Source organism: Salvelinus namaycush, chromosome 41 (assembly GCF_016432855.1).
Source record: "Salvelinus namaycush isolate Seneca chromosome 41, SaNama_1.0, whole genome shotgun sequence".
Lineage (NCBI taxonomy): Eukaryota > Metazoa > Chordata > Actinopteri > Salmoniformes > Salmonidae > Salvelinus > Salvelinus namaycush.
The window spans coordinates 18,625,927-18,642,170 of record NC_052347.1 but is presented as its reverse complement, the minus strand read 5'-3'; the positions used below and the strand labels follow the sequence as shown (position 1 = coordinate 18,642,170).

General features: G+C 44.9%; 1 protein-coding gene across 1 annotated transcript in view; it reads right to left on the bottom strand.

Annotated features, from left to right (window-relative positions):
* LOC120034031 (voltage-dependent P/Q-type calcium channel subunit alpha-1A-like) overlaps window positions 1-15,911 on the bottom strand; it is a 34,249-nt gene extending 18,338 nt beyond the window's left edge. The window contains exons 1-8 of the mRNA XM_038980422.1: window positions 15,852-15,911; window positions 15,579-15,676; window positions 15,346-15,496; window positions 13,956-14,083; window positions 11,980-12,076; window positions 6,494-6,599; window positions 5,646-5,753; window positions 2,179-2,282 (exon numbers count right to left, since the gene is read on the bottom strand). Of these exons, the coding sequence (XP_038836350.1) occupies window positions 2,179-2,282; window positions 5,646-5,753; window positions 6,494-6,599; window positions 11,980-12,076; window positions 13,956-14,083; window positions 15,346-15,496; window positions 15,579-15,676; window positions 15,852-15,887 (828 nt within the window). The 5' untranslated portion in view covers window positions 15,888-15,911. The remainder of the gene's footprint in view (window positions 1-2,178; window positions 2,283-5,645; window positions 5,754-6,493; window positions 6,600-11,979; window positions 12,077-13,955; window positions 14,084-15,345; window positions 15,497-15,578; window positions 15,677-15,851) is intronic.
* Between the last annotated feature and the right edge of the window lie 333 nt (window positions 15,912-16,244).

The following is a 16,244-nucleotide window of genomic DNA, read 5'->3' as shown; positions in this document are numbered from 1 at the left end:
GGAAGGAGGGGAAGGGAGGTGGGGGTGCAAGGGGGAGGAGAGTGAGGGGCAGCTCAGTAAGAGGAGGTGTAGAGAGGGGTACAGGGGAGAGGGGAGAGGATGTGTAGGGGTAAAGGGTGGGAGAGCAGACATTGGCTGGAGAGCAGGATGGATTGGATGAGGATGTTGCAGTGACATCATCAATTATCGCCATCGGGCTGTGAGCATGCTGAAGAGTCTGAAAAGTTTGATAGCATTCGTTGCCCAAGAAACTCCAGTGTGTGAGTGTGTGTGCTCTGTACATGTTTGTGGTCATGGGTAAGTACGCCTTGGGAGCATTAGAGTAAAAGCACAAGGACCAGCTGGGTGGTATGGTTGTGGTTGTGAATGAAGACCAAGCATATGACATGACTTGACTCTAAGTATTGGGTGACCAACTCTTGAGTCTTCTCAGCTTGTCTTATGAGTCTTCCATTGCACTTTGACAGGTGATAGAGGGTGGTTTCTACAGTTGTTTAGATGGTATCCTTCTTAGATATCTCCATCATGTTCCCGAGGAGTTCCTGTGACTTGTCCAATCAAACTATCCCCTGACTCATACTGTAGGTCCCATTCAACCAACTCTTCAAAAAGCTGCAACATCCTCATCCAATCGTCACCCATCCTGCTCTCCAGCCAATGTCTGCTCTCCCACCCTTTACCCCTACACATCCTCTCCCCTCTCCCCTGTACCCCTCTCTACACCTCCTCTTACTGAGCTGCCCCTCTCTACACCTCCTCTCTACACCTCCTCTATACAAATCTATACACATGGCTAAGGCAGGTTTGAGGTCAGTTTCTAAAGCTCAGACAGAGCCAGACTCTCTCAACTAACTCCTAGATCTTCCAATATCCTGCCTTTCTCACGCCCTTCACATCATGTGCCAGAGAAAAAGAGTTAAGATCATTGTTTAAACTTTGAATTTAGTGACTATCCCTTCAAGACCAACCTCTTCCTTGTGCTATCCTACAAGGAAGGAATGCCAGAAGGCAGAAATGAAGTCATGAGGAATTGATATGGCTGAGAGTTGTGTACAGAGAGTGGTAGCAGGTGGCCATAGCAGAGCAGGGAAAGTGGCATGCTTAGAGTGCAGTGAGAGAGGAGAGGAGGAGTAGGACTCTGTCTGTAAAATAGGAAAGCGTGTATGTGTGTGTGTGAGAAATACAAATAAAACAAAATAAAACAATCTCCGTAATTTAAAACGTCATCTTTTACTTACACTTAAAATGTTTCTGTAACTGTGTTACGAATACTGCTACAACTTTAACGTTTTATCGTCAGTGGCTTCACATGTGACTACATAAACACAAGATCCATTGTATTGGTTGTATATGCATTCTCTCTGTCAACAGGGAATAGGGGGCTACAGTGCAATGCTACAGTCCAGGGTGTAGGGCAACAGTCCAAGGCCAGGGTGTGGCTAAAAGGCTTGGGAAGACTAGCATCATCATCATCATCATCATCATCATCATCATCATCATCACTAGCAGTGGATTCACAGCCAAGGAAAGGGAGGATAAAGAGGAACAGGCTTAGGTGAGAAATGTACATTAACGTCGTACAGTCTTCGCCATCCAGAGCTGTGACAAAGACACCCAGCCCAAACCAATTCAAAGATGATCGAGAGGGTTCTGTATAGCAGAAAAGTGCCTCTTCTTTAGAAATAATTGTGATTCAGAATTATATAATTGTGCTTGAAATATAATCTGCTGGTTTTCTGTATAGATGCTCTAGCAATAATATAATATCATGTACAAATGTAATATAACATGAATGTAATATAACATGATATACTTTGTCCACCAGAGGGCCTCACAGAGTTTTATACCGACTAACTGCAGAGATAGATAGAAAGGAAGGGAGGATGGAAGAACACAGAGAGGCAAGACTAGAGTGGGTAAACCCAATGGCAGTGGTCCTCTAACCTTTGACCTCTAACCTTTAGCCAGGTGAGGTCAATGATAACAAGTGACCTTACAATAACGTAGTAAGTAAATGCTATAGTAAGACTGTGGGTGGGCGTGGTTATGGGTTGTCACAGCTCCGCTTTGACCCCTGTACTAACAGCACAGCAGTATTTCTAGTCAGTCTGACTCTGCCCTCAGTCAGTCTGCGTTGTCTGAAGGTTTGGGGATGGTTCCTAGGGACAGTAGTTGTACCTGCTCCGCCTCTAGCCGCGCCTGAGAGCGCTTGGCCTTGCTCTGCCTGTAGTACTCCATGATCATCATGGCAGCGTAGATCTTCCCCACCGTCAGGTCTGTTGCTGCTGAGAGAGGGACAAGTTACCCTGCACGATTAGACCACTACGTATGGGACCCTGAGCGAGAGGGATGGGAGTAGAGGGGACGAGGCACGCAGAGAGAGAGACAAACTCACACAGACAAATACACACATATACACGAACACAGAGCTGATAGTCTTTTCACAAACAGACTCGGACTAAAAAATGATCATGTGTCACATTTCTCTTTCTCTGTTTAACTGTAGTCTTTCTTTCTCTGTTTAACTGTAGTCTTTCTTTCTCTGTTTAACTGTAGTCTTTCTTTCTCTGTTTAACTGTAGTCTTTCTTTCTCTGTTTACCTGTAGTCTTTCTTTCTCTGTTTAACTGTAGTCTTTCTTTCTCTGTTTAACTGTAGTCTTTCTTTCTCTGTTTAACTGTAGTCTTTCTTTCTCTGTTTACCTGTAGTCTTTCTTTCTCTGTTTAACTGTAGTCTTTCTTTCTCTGTTTAACTGTAGTCTTTCTTTCTTTGCATCTTTTCTGTATTTCTACTGACTGGTGGTCTTCAATCAGAAGACAAGACTCAAGACCACTTCATTGTGTAGATGGGGGACCTGGTAGAGGACTGGACAGTACCAACAGAACTACTGGGGCTGTTTTGATGCTGTTTTGGCATTCTGATGCAGGACCGATGGTTCCCCCTTTACTTCTCAATAGAAGGTGGACATGTTGTACTTAGTTCAATTTGGACCTTGTACTTTGTTATCTCCAAACAGATAAACAAAACAGAGCTTCAGAAGAGAAAAAAAGTGTGATAACAGTCTTTGAAAGAGAGTCATTTCCAGGTGTCAACAGCAGAGCACATCTTCACAATAAAAGGGCCTAAAGTCCAGTTCAAAAAAGTGTGTTCACAAGCATTATGCTATTGGCCATTTCTGTACACCGTTCACCAGCATGCTAAATTGCCAAACATTTTATTTCAATTTGGTTTGAACGTTATTAGCAGGGCACAGAAGCCTGTGCATTCTGATAAAATTTGGTACAATTAGCAATATGGTGAGTAGCTATAACGCACCTGACCCAGATGCCTTTACCTATACTGTAAATCATGCTTACTTTCATATAATATACAGCTAATATCTACATAGCAACTAGTGCTTTGGCACTTGTGCATTCCTTCTAGTCCTGTATGTATTTCTCCGACATGCATAGCAGCCAGTGTTCTGACCTACAGTAGTACTGTATGAACTAAACCCCTGGAGTGTTCTGACCTACAGTAGTACTGTATGAACTAAACCCCTGGAGTGTTCTGACCTACAGTAGTACTGTATAAACTAAACCCCTGGAGTGTTCTGACCTACAGTAGCACTGTATGAACTAAACCCCTGGAGTGTTCTGACCTACAGTAGCACTGTATGAACTAAACCCCTGGAGTGTTCTGACCTACAGTAGTACTATATGAACTAAACCCCTGGAGTGTTCTGACCTACAGTAGTACTGTATGAACTAAACCCCTGGAGTGTTCTGACCTACAGTAGTACTGTATGAACTAAACCCCTGGAGTGTTCTGACCTACAGTAGTACTGTATGAACTAAACCCCTGGAGTGTTCTGACCTACAGTAGTACTGTATGAACTAAACCCCTGGAGTGTTCTGACCTACAGTAGTACTGTATGAACTAAACCCCTGGAGTGTTCTGACCTACAGTAGCACTGTATGAACTAAACCCCTGGAGTGTTCTGACCTACAGTAGTACTGTATGAACTAAACCCCTGGAGTGTTCTGACCTACAGTAGTACTGTATGAACTAAACCCCTGGAGTGTTCTGACCTACAGTAGTACTGTATGAACTAAACCCCTGGAGTGTTCTGACCTACAGTAGTACTGTATAAACTAAACCCCGGAGTGTTCTGACCTACAGTAGTACTGTATAAACTAAACCCCTGGAGTGTTCTGACCTACAGTAGTACTGTATAAACTAAACCCCGGAGTGTTCTGACCTACAGTAGTACTGTATAAACTAAACCCCTGGAGTGTTCTGACCTACAGTAGTACTTTATAAACTAAACCCCGGAGTGTTCTGACCTACAGTAGTACTGTATTAACTAAACCCCTGGAGTGTTCTGACCTACAGTAATACTGTATTAACTAAACCCCTGGAGTGTTCTGACCTACAGTAGTACTGTATGAACTAAACCCCGGAGTGTTCTGACCTACAGTAGTACTGTATAAACTAAACCCCGGAGTGTTCTGACCTACAGTAGCACCGTATAAACTAAACCCCTGGAGTGTTCTGACCTACAGTAGCACCGTATGAACTAAACCCCGGAGTGTTCTGACCTACAGTAGTACTGTATGAACTAAACCCCGGAGTGTTCTGACCTACAGTAGCACCGTATGAACTAAACCCCTGGAGTGTTCTGACCTACAGTAGTACTGTATTAACTAAACCCCTGGAGTGTTCTGACCTACAGTAGCACTGTATGAACTAAACCCCTGGAGTGTTCTGACCTACAGTAGTACTGTATGAACTAAACCCCTGGAGTGTTCTGACCTACAGTAGTACTGTATGAACTAAACCCCTGGAGTGTTCTGACCTACAGTAGCACTGTATTAACTAAACCCCTGGAGTGTTCTGACCTACAGTAGCACTGTATGAACTAAACCCCTGGAGTGTTCTGACCTACTGTAGTACTGTATGAACTAAACCCCTGGAGTGAAAAGACTACTATAGAGAGTTGGTCTATAGAGAGGCACCCCCTGATCTCAGGCACAGAGCTGGGCAGACAGCCTGCTGGTATTGGATCCGGTGGAGGTGTGATGTTGGGCCTACAGAACAGGCCTGGAATCAGTGGAATGGGCTGTTGGAAGTATTGCATTGGGACTTTAGGATGAGGCCTGCTGTGTACAGTTGTTAGGTTGGGTGGAGGTGTGGTATGGGTGCAAGAAAAGAGGTCTATATGGGTGTGTGGGGACTGGGGCTGGGGGGTAGTGGATGGGGTACATGGCCTGCTGTAGGGAAATGGGGCTAGGGCTGGTGGAGGTGTATGGAGGCTGGAGGTCTAAAATTAGGTGTGTCGTCTTCGAGGATATGACTGGTGGGAATCATGGGTGTGTGTGTTGGTATGTGTCTATATGTACATAAAAAGTGTGTGTGTGTGTGTGTGATTGTGTGTGTGTGTGTGTGTGTGTGTGTGTGTGTGTGTGTGTGTGTGTGTGTGTGTGTGTGTGTGTGTGTGTGTGTGTGTGTGTGTGTGTGTGTGTGTGTGTGTGTGTAGGGAGCTGTGCCTGCTGTATCAGAGGGTGCAGCAGTGAAGGAGACTGGTTGAGAGAAGCTGTCCTCGGGTGGCATGAAGAAGTAGACAGACACTGGCATCGCGTCGCGGTCCAAACACACTGCAACTTACACTTATGTGGCGTGACTAAGAGGTCCAGGGTCTTCTGGGAGAGATTGGGCCAAATCGCCATCATCTCTTTCCTCAGCTCTGCATCCATCTGGTGTTTGTCCACACCTCCTACACACACACAATGACACACACACACAAGCAGGCACACACACACACACACGCACCAGTGTATACACACACATATAATAGCAACACACACACATAAACACACACATTCACATCGATACAAATACACAGCAGAGCCATAGAGGTGTAAGAATTGACGCACAGACATGAAAACACACACAAGCACACAGACATGAAAACACACACAAGCACACAGACATATAAAACACACACAAGCACACAGACACAAGAGAATGTGTTTGTTAATAGAGGTGAGCTTTGACTCCCAGTTAAAATGTATAGTGTGGATGAGCCATGTAACACAGAGACATGGGGATTAAATAGTATGTCTGGCCATCTTCACTTTAATTGGGCCAACCAAATAGAGTGAGACTCAATTACATTGAAACTATGATTGTTATTTCACAAGAACTCTACAAAGTCTACAAAAAAAGAACTGTAGCCTATTTGAAACCCTATTACACTGACAGTATGGCTGGTAGTACACATTAAATTCTATTGGTTAATAAGAACCATACAAACTCTATAGAAAAAGAGCTGTACTTAGGACACCGTGGGAGAAGCAGAGGGACCGATGTAGGTGTCAGGGACAGCAGGGTACACACGATACACAACCACCTTACAGTAGCAGACTGCCCCGCTCTGTTCTAGGGAAGACAAGAAACAGGAGAAGAGATGGTGAAAAAGGCAAGCAGGAAAGAGGGGTTCCAAACCTTCCGTACCCTTGGCGATCTTGATGTCCAGCGCCGTGCGGATCAGGGCCATCAGGGTGGAGTTGAAGTGGACTGAGTTGTCGTCGGCGACCGGGAGGTCCATCCGCAGCAGCCTCTGTTGGAAAGAGCCAATCGGGGGAAGGTGGGTGAGTAAAAAGGGTGTTCCCCCCAGGAAGTGGAGGTATAGGTGTGTTCTGAACCTCCAGGTGAGGAGACAGGGAAAGGGGGTTGGGGAGAGGGGGGGGTGAGGGGGAAGGGGAGGAAAGGGAGCTCTGTCATTTTTTGTAGCAGTTTCTATGAGTCTGTCTGTCTATCAGTACCTAATAACAACTCAGCTGCCATAACTGGTATAGCAGTGCCAATGACACATTGTATAGTTGACAGACAGACGTACAGTCTGTCTGTCAACTATACAATGTGTCATTGGCACTGCTATACCAGTTATGGCAGCTGAGTTGTTATTAGGTACTGTCAGTACCAAAAAGATGTAAACATTGATATTTCAGTCATTTGATCCTTTCATGGCGGTGGCAAATGATACCATTATTTCTTTACAGCCTGTGAGAGCCAAAGGGTTAAAAAGGTTAACATTACACTTCCACTACTGATTACTATGAGTTGGTTGGTTCCTCTTGTGGGTGTTACCTTGTTCATGTCTGTACACAGATATGAATAACAGTCCTTGTTGTGTTACTTAGGAGGACCTCACAGGTTCAGTAGTGTCACACCATTATTTATGCCTTCTCTGATAGAGGGTGTAGGATGAAGTTAGACTCTGATCCAATGTCAGCTTTGTGCGTTTTCCCCTTGAATGGTTTAGTTCAGGATTATGGGATATTAATCTGATTCTAGATCAGTAAGAGCAGACAGCTGGCTGCCACTAACAGAGCTCCCCGTAGTGGATTGGAGATTCACAGAGTTCAACAGAGACCAGGCCATAAAGCGATAAACCAAAACTGAGGGACAGGGACAGGGGAACGTCATCGTTTTCATTTATCCTTTATCCACCTTCTGGTCTTGTCAATATAAGAGAAATGGACACGAGACAACACACACACACATGCACAGACAACACACACAGACAACGTGACGTTAGTGTGTGAGAGACAGGCTCGCAGTAACCGTTGTCACGGCGACATCCCAGACATGCAGCAAGACCATGCCAACCACTCTGCTCTGCTCCCCTACCCCAAAACCCTGTGACACATACCCCATCCTCCCCTGTCCCCCCCCATGCAACATGCGGTGCACACATAATGCTTCACAGGACAAGCAGCGGCACAGCCGTACACAGAAAGCATCCTCTGTGTGGTTTAATAAAGAATAATGTTTATCTGTTTGGGTTTAGTAGTGGTTACTGGCAGGAGGATATGACATCATTGAAACTACATGTGCTACATCTATAGGAGATATTAGATGAAGGGCTGTTGTTGTCATACAGAGACAATAGAGCTGTAAAGCTCTATTCAAATCCTCTGATCTCTCAGTAAATAATGGGTGCAGGGCCTGACAGGGTTAATAGGTGAGTGTGAGAACAGAATTCAGCCTATCAAGGTAATCTAAGAAAATCAAGATGGCCGCCGCGGCAGCCATTTTTTAAAAGGTAAGATGGGCTGAGGTTCTAGGTTAGGCTGCCTTAGGCCTGAGGAGGGCTATACAATAAGTGTTCGTGGGTGGGGAAAAATACATCTCGTTATCAGAAAATAATTGAAAAGAGAGAGGGGGGGTTGGTTGTGAGTGGCGTTTTAGAGACCGTTTTCAAAAGCAAAAGAAGGGAGAAGTTGGAGGATGAGAAGAGGTTTGAGGATGAGAGAGAAAAAAGACGTCAGAGAGATAAACAGCGAGTGATAAGAAAAAGAGGTTGAAAGTGATAGAATAAAAGAAAGATCTACCACCACACAAGCTGGTCGAGTCTGTAACACAGCATCCTGCCTGAAGACTACTGTCTGTCTGTCTCTACAGAACAGAGAAGAGTGGGGGTGAGAATTTAACAATACACATACAGGGGACATTTTTCTGTGGGTCAGAGGTGAAGGTCAAGTGTGAGGGTTTTGACCTCTCTCATTGGGCTGGTAGGTAGTGATGGTGGGTGGGGAATAAGGGACAGGTGAAGGGCAAGAATGGGTGTCTGTGTGTTTTTAATGTCAAACTAAGGTCATCACCTACAGATGACAGTTTACACAGGGAAAGGGGAGAGAGGTATTTTCAAAGACTGGACTATTGCTATGGTTACCCCCAGACACAGTAGATGGAGGTGGTGGGGGATGGAAGGTTAGAGGTCAAAGTCTGAAGGAGGGGTTATATTACAGGGGACACTTCAGGAGGGAGGCTGTTAGGACTGAGGGACAAAACGGAGGGAGGAGAAGAAGGGAGAGAAAAGAGAGGATAAAGCAGAGAGGTGAGGCAGGGAGAGGAGAGATGAGCTGAGCTGATAGGAATGAATGAACAGAGGACAGAAAGGCAGAGAGATGCAGATATGCAGAGAAAGAGATGGAGAGAGAGATGGAGAGAGAGAGGCAGGGAGAAATATAAGGAGAAATAGAAAGATAGAGAAATGGCAAAGTGAAGAATAGAAAGAGAGAGAGAGAGACGCGGAGAGAGGGATGCTAGAGATCGAGGTGGAGGTAAAGATTAGCAGAGATGCAGGTAGGGGGAGCAGCTGGGAGGATAAGGAAGGTTTGAGGGACAGTAAGTTCTGGCGGTAGAGAGATCTTCTGTGCCTACAGATTGTTCTGCTTGCTGCCCCTGAGGCTCACAGCGATCTGCCTACGAAGGGACACGTGTGTGTCATAATGGTGTCATAATGTGTCGTAATGGTATCATAAGAGTGCCATAATGTGTTGTAAGGATATAATAGGGGGTATGAGGTTATATTAGAGCAGTGGTCACTACCATCCCTGGTCTGAGAGAGAGGGTGTGCAGGACAGGTTTCTGTCCCTGATTCTGTTGGTCAGCTAATCAGCAAGACCTTGATTAGTTGAATCAGAGAACTGTTAATTCTCCAGGACCAGGGTTGGTGACAACCAAATTAGTTTGGTATATGAGTGTGTGTTAGAATATCTGAAGGATTTCACAGGTATATAAGGGTATTTAACAGACATGAGTGTGTGTCGGTGTGTGTGTGACTGTGTATGACAGTGTGTGAGAGAGGTAATGGTAGTGCCCGTGTGGTGGTGGGGGTGAAGGGGCAGGCATGCGAGTGGCGGGTTAGGAGGAGGGGAGGAGACAGCATGTGAAGAGGAGGGGGACTGGAAACAGAGTAGAACTGCATTGACAGAAGAACGGGGACTGGTGGAAAAGATTCACTTGCAGATTTTACTGCAGGGCCGAAGAGATTCTACTACAAAAAAGAGGCTAGACGTTATTCTGTGGCAATGATAACAGTTAACTGGTTAGCAAACTACACAACCAACTAGATAGACAACAAACTATAATCCACCTAAGGGGACCTTTCAGCTCTCTGTCCTCTACCCAGAAAATACATCCTGATTTGTATATGTTGGACTACTGTACAACTAAAGACAGAGACCTGCTCCTCTATGTGTGTGTATGTGTGTGTGTGTGTGTGTGTGTGCCTGTGCGTGTGCGCGTGTGTGTGTGTTTGCAGTAGCGCCATCCACAGGACGGAGAGACTCAGAGGACAGAAGTCTTACGGACCTTCCAAGCCCGGCTGCACACGCATACTGGTGTGTGTGTATGTATGTGTTTTTGTCTGTTTATGTGTGTGTAGCTGTGTGCATACACTATTTTGCCAGCTTGGCCAAACATTTATATATATTTTTGTATAAATAGATTTCTTTAATATTTTTCCACTAGTATACATTAAAGAGGTCACTAATGTACACACCTGTATAGAGTCAACATGGAAGTTTGAGACCCCCTGAAGTTTACTTTAGCCAAAGCTCCTATAGTTACCACAGCTGATTGGTGTATTCTATTCCACTATGCACTCTATTCGGATTCTTGTAAAGCTTTGACTGGCAAAAACAAGGTGTGGGTGTATGTGTTTGATAATACGTTTGTTTAGAGATGTGTGTGTGTGTTTCCGTCAGTATACACGGTGCAAAAGAGCTGAGAAGTTCCCTCCATTCACCCCTTCCTGTGGATAAACCTGTCTGACCTTTGTCCCTTGACCCTAACCCCCCCGCCCCTCACCCCTAAACCCCCAAACCCCTACCCTCCATCCCTCCTCCCCATTCCCCACAACGACATCAGCGCTCCCCTCCATCAAATAACAAAAGAGCAGAAAAAAATGGAGATAAAGCAAAATATCAGAAACAAAATGTATAGAGAAGAAGAAGAATACAGCAACACTACGGATACACAGTAACGCGGAGGAGGAGGCACTAAGCCCCCTGGTTCTAGGGGGTCCTGACCTTGTAGGCCACCCGTGCCGGGCACCTGTTCCCCAGGCCTAGCGGAGGGCTCATATGCCTGAGCATGTCATACATATCCCTGCAACTGATCCTGCCACTGCATGTCAGCGCAGCACAGCCACCGCCCCCCACAGCCACAGCCAGAACAGCCACAGCCAACCACAGCCAACCAGGGAGAGAGCAGAGAGAATAAGAGAAGAGAGCAGGGGTGGGAGAAGGGTAGAGAGAGAAGGAGAAGAGGGAGGGAGAGAGAGCAAGAGAGAGCGAGGGAGAAAGAGAGAGTGAGGGAAGAGAGAGAAGAGAGAGGGACACAGATAGAAAGAGATAGAGAATGAGAGTGAAAGAGAGACCAAAGCAAAGAGTAGAGGAGAAAAAAGAAAAAAAACTAAGTTATTTGGCTGGTTTGAGAGCGAGACGCAGTGAGGTTGTCTAGAACTGGTCTGAGTGGGCGGGTGAGGTTGTCTAGAACTGGTCTGAGTGGGCGGGTGAGGTTGTCTAGAACTGGTCTGAGCGGGCGGGGGTGTATATCTTGTAGAAGATAAGACGGGGGTATAGGGAGGAGGAGGAGCGGAGTTGAGTAAAGTTGGAGACTTTTAGTAGAAGTAAAACATAGTTCTATGCAAGTGGGAGGGGATTGCATAGAAGAGCAGAGGACTTCAGAGACAAGCACTGAGCTCCACTGCTGGGACTGGCCTATACCATGATGAGGGTGGGGTGTCAATGCAGTTTCTGTCCTCCCCCCCAAGAACAATGCAATGCTACAGATCCCACAGTGTGTCTAGCACCGCGCCTAGCCGTGGCTCAACAGCAAGCAAAACAACAGAAAGAAAAATGACCAAAGGATAACAATCATAATTCTTTTTTTTCTTCATAATCAAACTCTTAAAAGTTTTTTATTTATTTTTCATTTCAGTGGTGCACAACGTCATGCTCGTCTGGGTGTCTGCATTGTCCTACACATTCTTGTTTCAGATCAGAATGCAAGTAGAAATGGTCAAAATAAAGAAGAAGAGAGAAAGTATAACAAAAATGAAATCCAATCAGATCAGATAAGCGACACTCATTCCATTCTTGGATGCTGTAGCAGGTGTGGTTGAGGATTTTTAGTGGAAGTCAAACCTTGCAGGCCACTCTATGGGGGCATTTCTTTCCTAAGCCAAGAGGCGGGTCGATAACTCGCAATAAACTGTACATATCCTTATAATGAATGCGGCCGCTGCAAAAAGAACAGGAGGAGTCAGAACAAAGGTAGAGGACAGATACGACAAGAGAGAACAATGGGAAGAAAGAAGAGCACAAGATTGACAAGAAACAAGATATCATAACAGCAAAATTACTGTACGGTGTACACACATACTACACACACCACACACACACACACACATTGTTGTTGCACGTCACCCGTTTGAGCTGTAGTGCTTTTCTTCTGCAATGACACTGCAGTCTTTCCCTGTTCCTACCATTCTCTCAGCCTATCCCTTCTCTGTTTAACCACTTCCTGTCTATTATCGTTCCTGTTTTCCTAATACAACCCATCCCCGTCTCTCTCAAATCCTCTTCCTAATATTACCCATCCCCGTCTCTCTCTCAATTCCTCTTTCTAATAGAACCCATCCCTATGTCTCTCAATTCCTCTTCCTAATATTACCCATCCCCATCTCTCTCTCAATTCCTCTTCATAATAGAACCCATCCCCATCTCTCTCTCATTCCCCTCGTTCATTCCCTTCCCCCTCTCTGCCAGCAGTGGTGTGTGCCAGTAATTGGTTGTGTGTGGAGTATAATTAAGGAATAGCTCATTAACTAGAAATGCATGTGAATGCTAAATGGCCTAATGTGTAATAGCCACTTGTCATACAGAGGCCCATCTCCCCATAGATTGTCTGTTCCCCCTCCCTCCCTCCTTCCCTCCCTCCCTCCCTCCCTCCCTCCCTCCCTCCCTCCCTCCCTCCCTTGCTTCTCTCCAGAAAATCCTCCTTGTTTTCTTCCATGCCTGTCTTTATCTCAATTCGCCATGTTACCAAAACCTTTTAATTCTGATTACTTTGATATTCCTACCCATCTCAGTCGCTCATTCTCTCTCTCAATTTCCCTTCCCCCACCACTGTGTCTCTACCTCCTTCCCTCAATCCACTCTCTCTCCCTCCTGCTCTTCCCTTCTTCTCTCCCTCTACATTGCAGACTACAGGACAGCAGAAGGATAACAGGCACTGGAATACAGATACTAGGAAACTTAGCGCGTGTCAGGTTCCACTGGGGTTGAATATACAGTACTGTAAAGGGGAGGTTTGTTGCCACAGTAAGTTTTGGCAGTATGCAGATTCCAGAGGGGGTGGAGGTGGGGTGGGGGTCTGAACCACACACAGAGAGGGAGAGGGCACAGGGAGGGAGGGATAACTGGATCACTGAGAAGGTTACTCCTCAGATCCATGATCCCACCTACAGCTGCTGTCTTGTGTGGGTTCTTTAGACTGATTTGGGTTCAGTTCAACTACAGGAGACTTGGCCTTTATATCCTTTATGACTATGGAGTAATTTACTTCATGGTTACTGTACAGCTCCCAGACTCCCACTCTTTTCATCTGCTGTTCCCAAAGACTGGACTTAGATCAGTTTTACCACAGGCTAATGAGATCTAGTGCCAGGGTTGAACTAGAGCCTAGCCTGAGGACACGTTAACAGTGTTTACACCAGTAAGTTATACAACACTACTGTACACAGTACAGGAGGAGTTAACGCTCAGAGATACACAGACATGAGAGGTTGATGTCTACCTCTGAAAAAGTAAACACATTAAACAACAAGAAACCATTGGCATCGTGTGTGTATGTGTGTTTGTGTGTTTTTAAATCACCCAGATTATAAGTGTTCAGTATATGAGTGTTTATCATGAGGTGCTGATGTGATGCGTCACATGTGTAAGATGTGTGTGTATATCTGTATATATATACAGTATATGTGTGTGTGTGTGTATGTGTGTGTGTGTGTGTGTGTGTGTGTGTGTGTGTGTGTGTGTGTGTGTGTGTGTGTGTGTGTGTGTGTGTGTGTGTGTGTGTGTGTGTGTTTCTATGTGATGTGTTCATGTGTGTCACTCACCAAGCTGCTTGGTCATATTCAGCCCATATCCTGACATACTCGTCTAGATGATGTGGGCCGAGGATGGAGGAGTCTCTGGTCAGGTACTCAAAGTTGTCCATGATGACAGCCACGAACAGATTCAGCATCTAAAAATACAAACAGCCACATTATTACACAGTATTATGTCAGCCAAGCAAGTGTGCACTTATAACAGACTAGGGTTGCAAAATAAATTCCCTGGTTTTACAGAAATCCTGCACTGTAAACCTCAAGGCATTTTTAACTCAAATACTTCTAATAAGTTGTACTCTAAGTCAATAAAAAGTCATTATTACTTAACATGTTTATGTGGTACTGACTCAAAAGTAAATGAGAAGTCACACCAACTAAATGTTTAAAAAATATGATAACAAATGAACATTTTCCCCAGCATGCTCTATTGCAGTTAGATTTTTTGGAATTGTTTTTAATATCTGTGTTTTTGCATGTACATTGACTGATTGACTAAATGTTATGCTACAAAAATATAAATATAATTGTTTCTAATCCAATCACTTCATTTTTGCACTTGTTACTGAAATGGTTGTTCCAGTTTAAATGGCTTATGTAGTTTCCTCCCACTGTTCTTAACCCTGGCAGTCATTATGAATGCAGGATGAGGGTGAATACACATTTCAACTGTTGGATAGCCTAACGCTGGCTAAATCCCAACAGGAATTACACCTTACACTTTGCAAGCCAGCATAATGGGATTTACAGTTAGAGTTGCACAATTCTGGTAAATTTCCCAGGATTACTGGAAACGTTTTGGGGAAAGTTTGTGGAATTTTGCAAACCTACTTGCATGACTGATGTGGCCTGTAAACGAAGAGTTTCAGGCCACTGTATAAGGCCTTATGAGACATGTAATGGTTCAATAATAATGATCATTTTCGCCTAGGAACTCTCTTGGGGAAGACCAAAGGCTTGAAAACTAACGAATTCAACAACCAAGTCTCTGTCATTAACAAATACAGTCATGGGTGGTAACTCTACAATTCAATCGAAAAGGCAAGGCACACTGGGAAATTATTGGAGGCATGGATTAGTGGGAGCGTTAAATTTAAGAATACCTTACAAAACAATGCATTTGTATTACACATATGAAGGTAGTACTGCTAACTTCAGCTATTTAAGTTTCTTAACTTCACTTTTTTAGTTAATCGGTTTCCTCAAAATGTTTGAGTAGCCAAAACTTATCCGGTTTTGCAGTGTGGTTGGACTATTCTGGATTTCCTGCTTTTTCCCTCCTGATTCCGGGAATCCTCCAACTAGGATTTAGGGAATTTTGCAATCCTATAACCGACACTAAGGGGGAAAATATGACTGAAAGGGGAATAGAGAAAGACAGACAGCTAGTGCTTCTCACCAGGAAGGAGCAGAAGAAGATGAAGGACACAAAGTAGAGGTAGGCAAACTGGCTGCCACACTCTGGTTCAGTGTTCCCTGCCAGAGGATCACAGAGCTTCCCTCCAAGACACGACAGCATGATGTCATGCCACGCCTCGCCCGTGGCACTCCTATACAAATACACACACGTTGGAGACACACGTATGCATGTACTGTACACACAGGCACACACAAATGTAAACACACACACACCTGAAGAGCAGCATGAGAGCTTGGAAGAAAGTCCTGAAGTTGTTGTGTTCATTGATGGCGCTCCCCTCCTCCTCCTCCATCCCTATGTTCCCAAACAGCTGACAAAATAACAAACTGTCAACATGCTAGGTAATATGGGAGAATGCACAACCTCACACACGTCCCTATGGCAGGCAAGTGTCACATTCCCTGGATGCTTTTTATAAAGTTCATGTTGATCTGTAAAAATGACCATTCATTTTGACTTGTTTTTCTTCTGGTGTCTCTACTCACCTGCATCCCGATGATGGCATAGATGAAGAACAGCATGCCGATGAGCAGACACACATACGGCAGCGCCTAAACAGACATAAAGAGCTGGAGTACTATTCTGTGTGTGTGTGTGTGTGTGTGTGTGTGTGTGTGTGTGTGTGTGTGTGTGTGTGTGTGTGTGTGTGTGTGTGTGTGTGTGTGTGTGTGTGTGTGTGTGTGTGTTGTGTGTGTGTGTGTTATTCTGTCATCGGTCCCCACAATGCTGCTAAGTGGGTTTTGTGCAGAGGTGGGACCAAGTCACTATTATTCGAGTCGTGAGCAAGTCTCAAGTCCCAAGTTCCAGGTCTTAAGTCGAGTCCCAGAAAGAATAGGTTGAGTCTCGAGTCTAGTCCAAGTCGTGCATTCTAAGGGAAA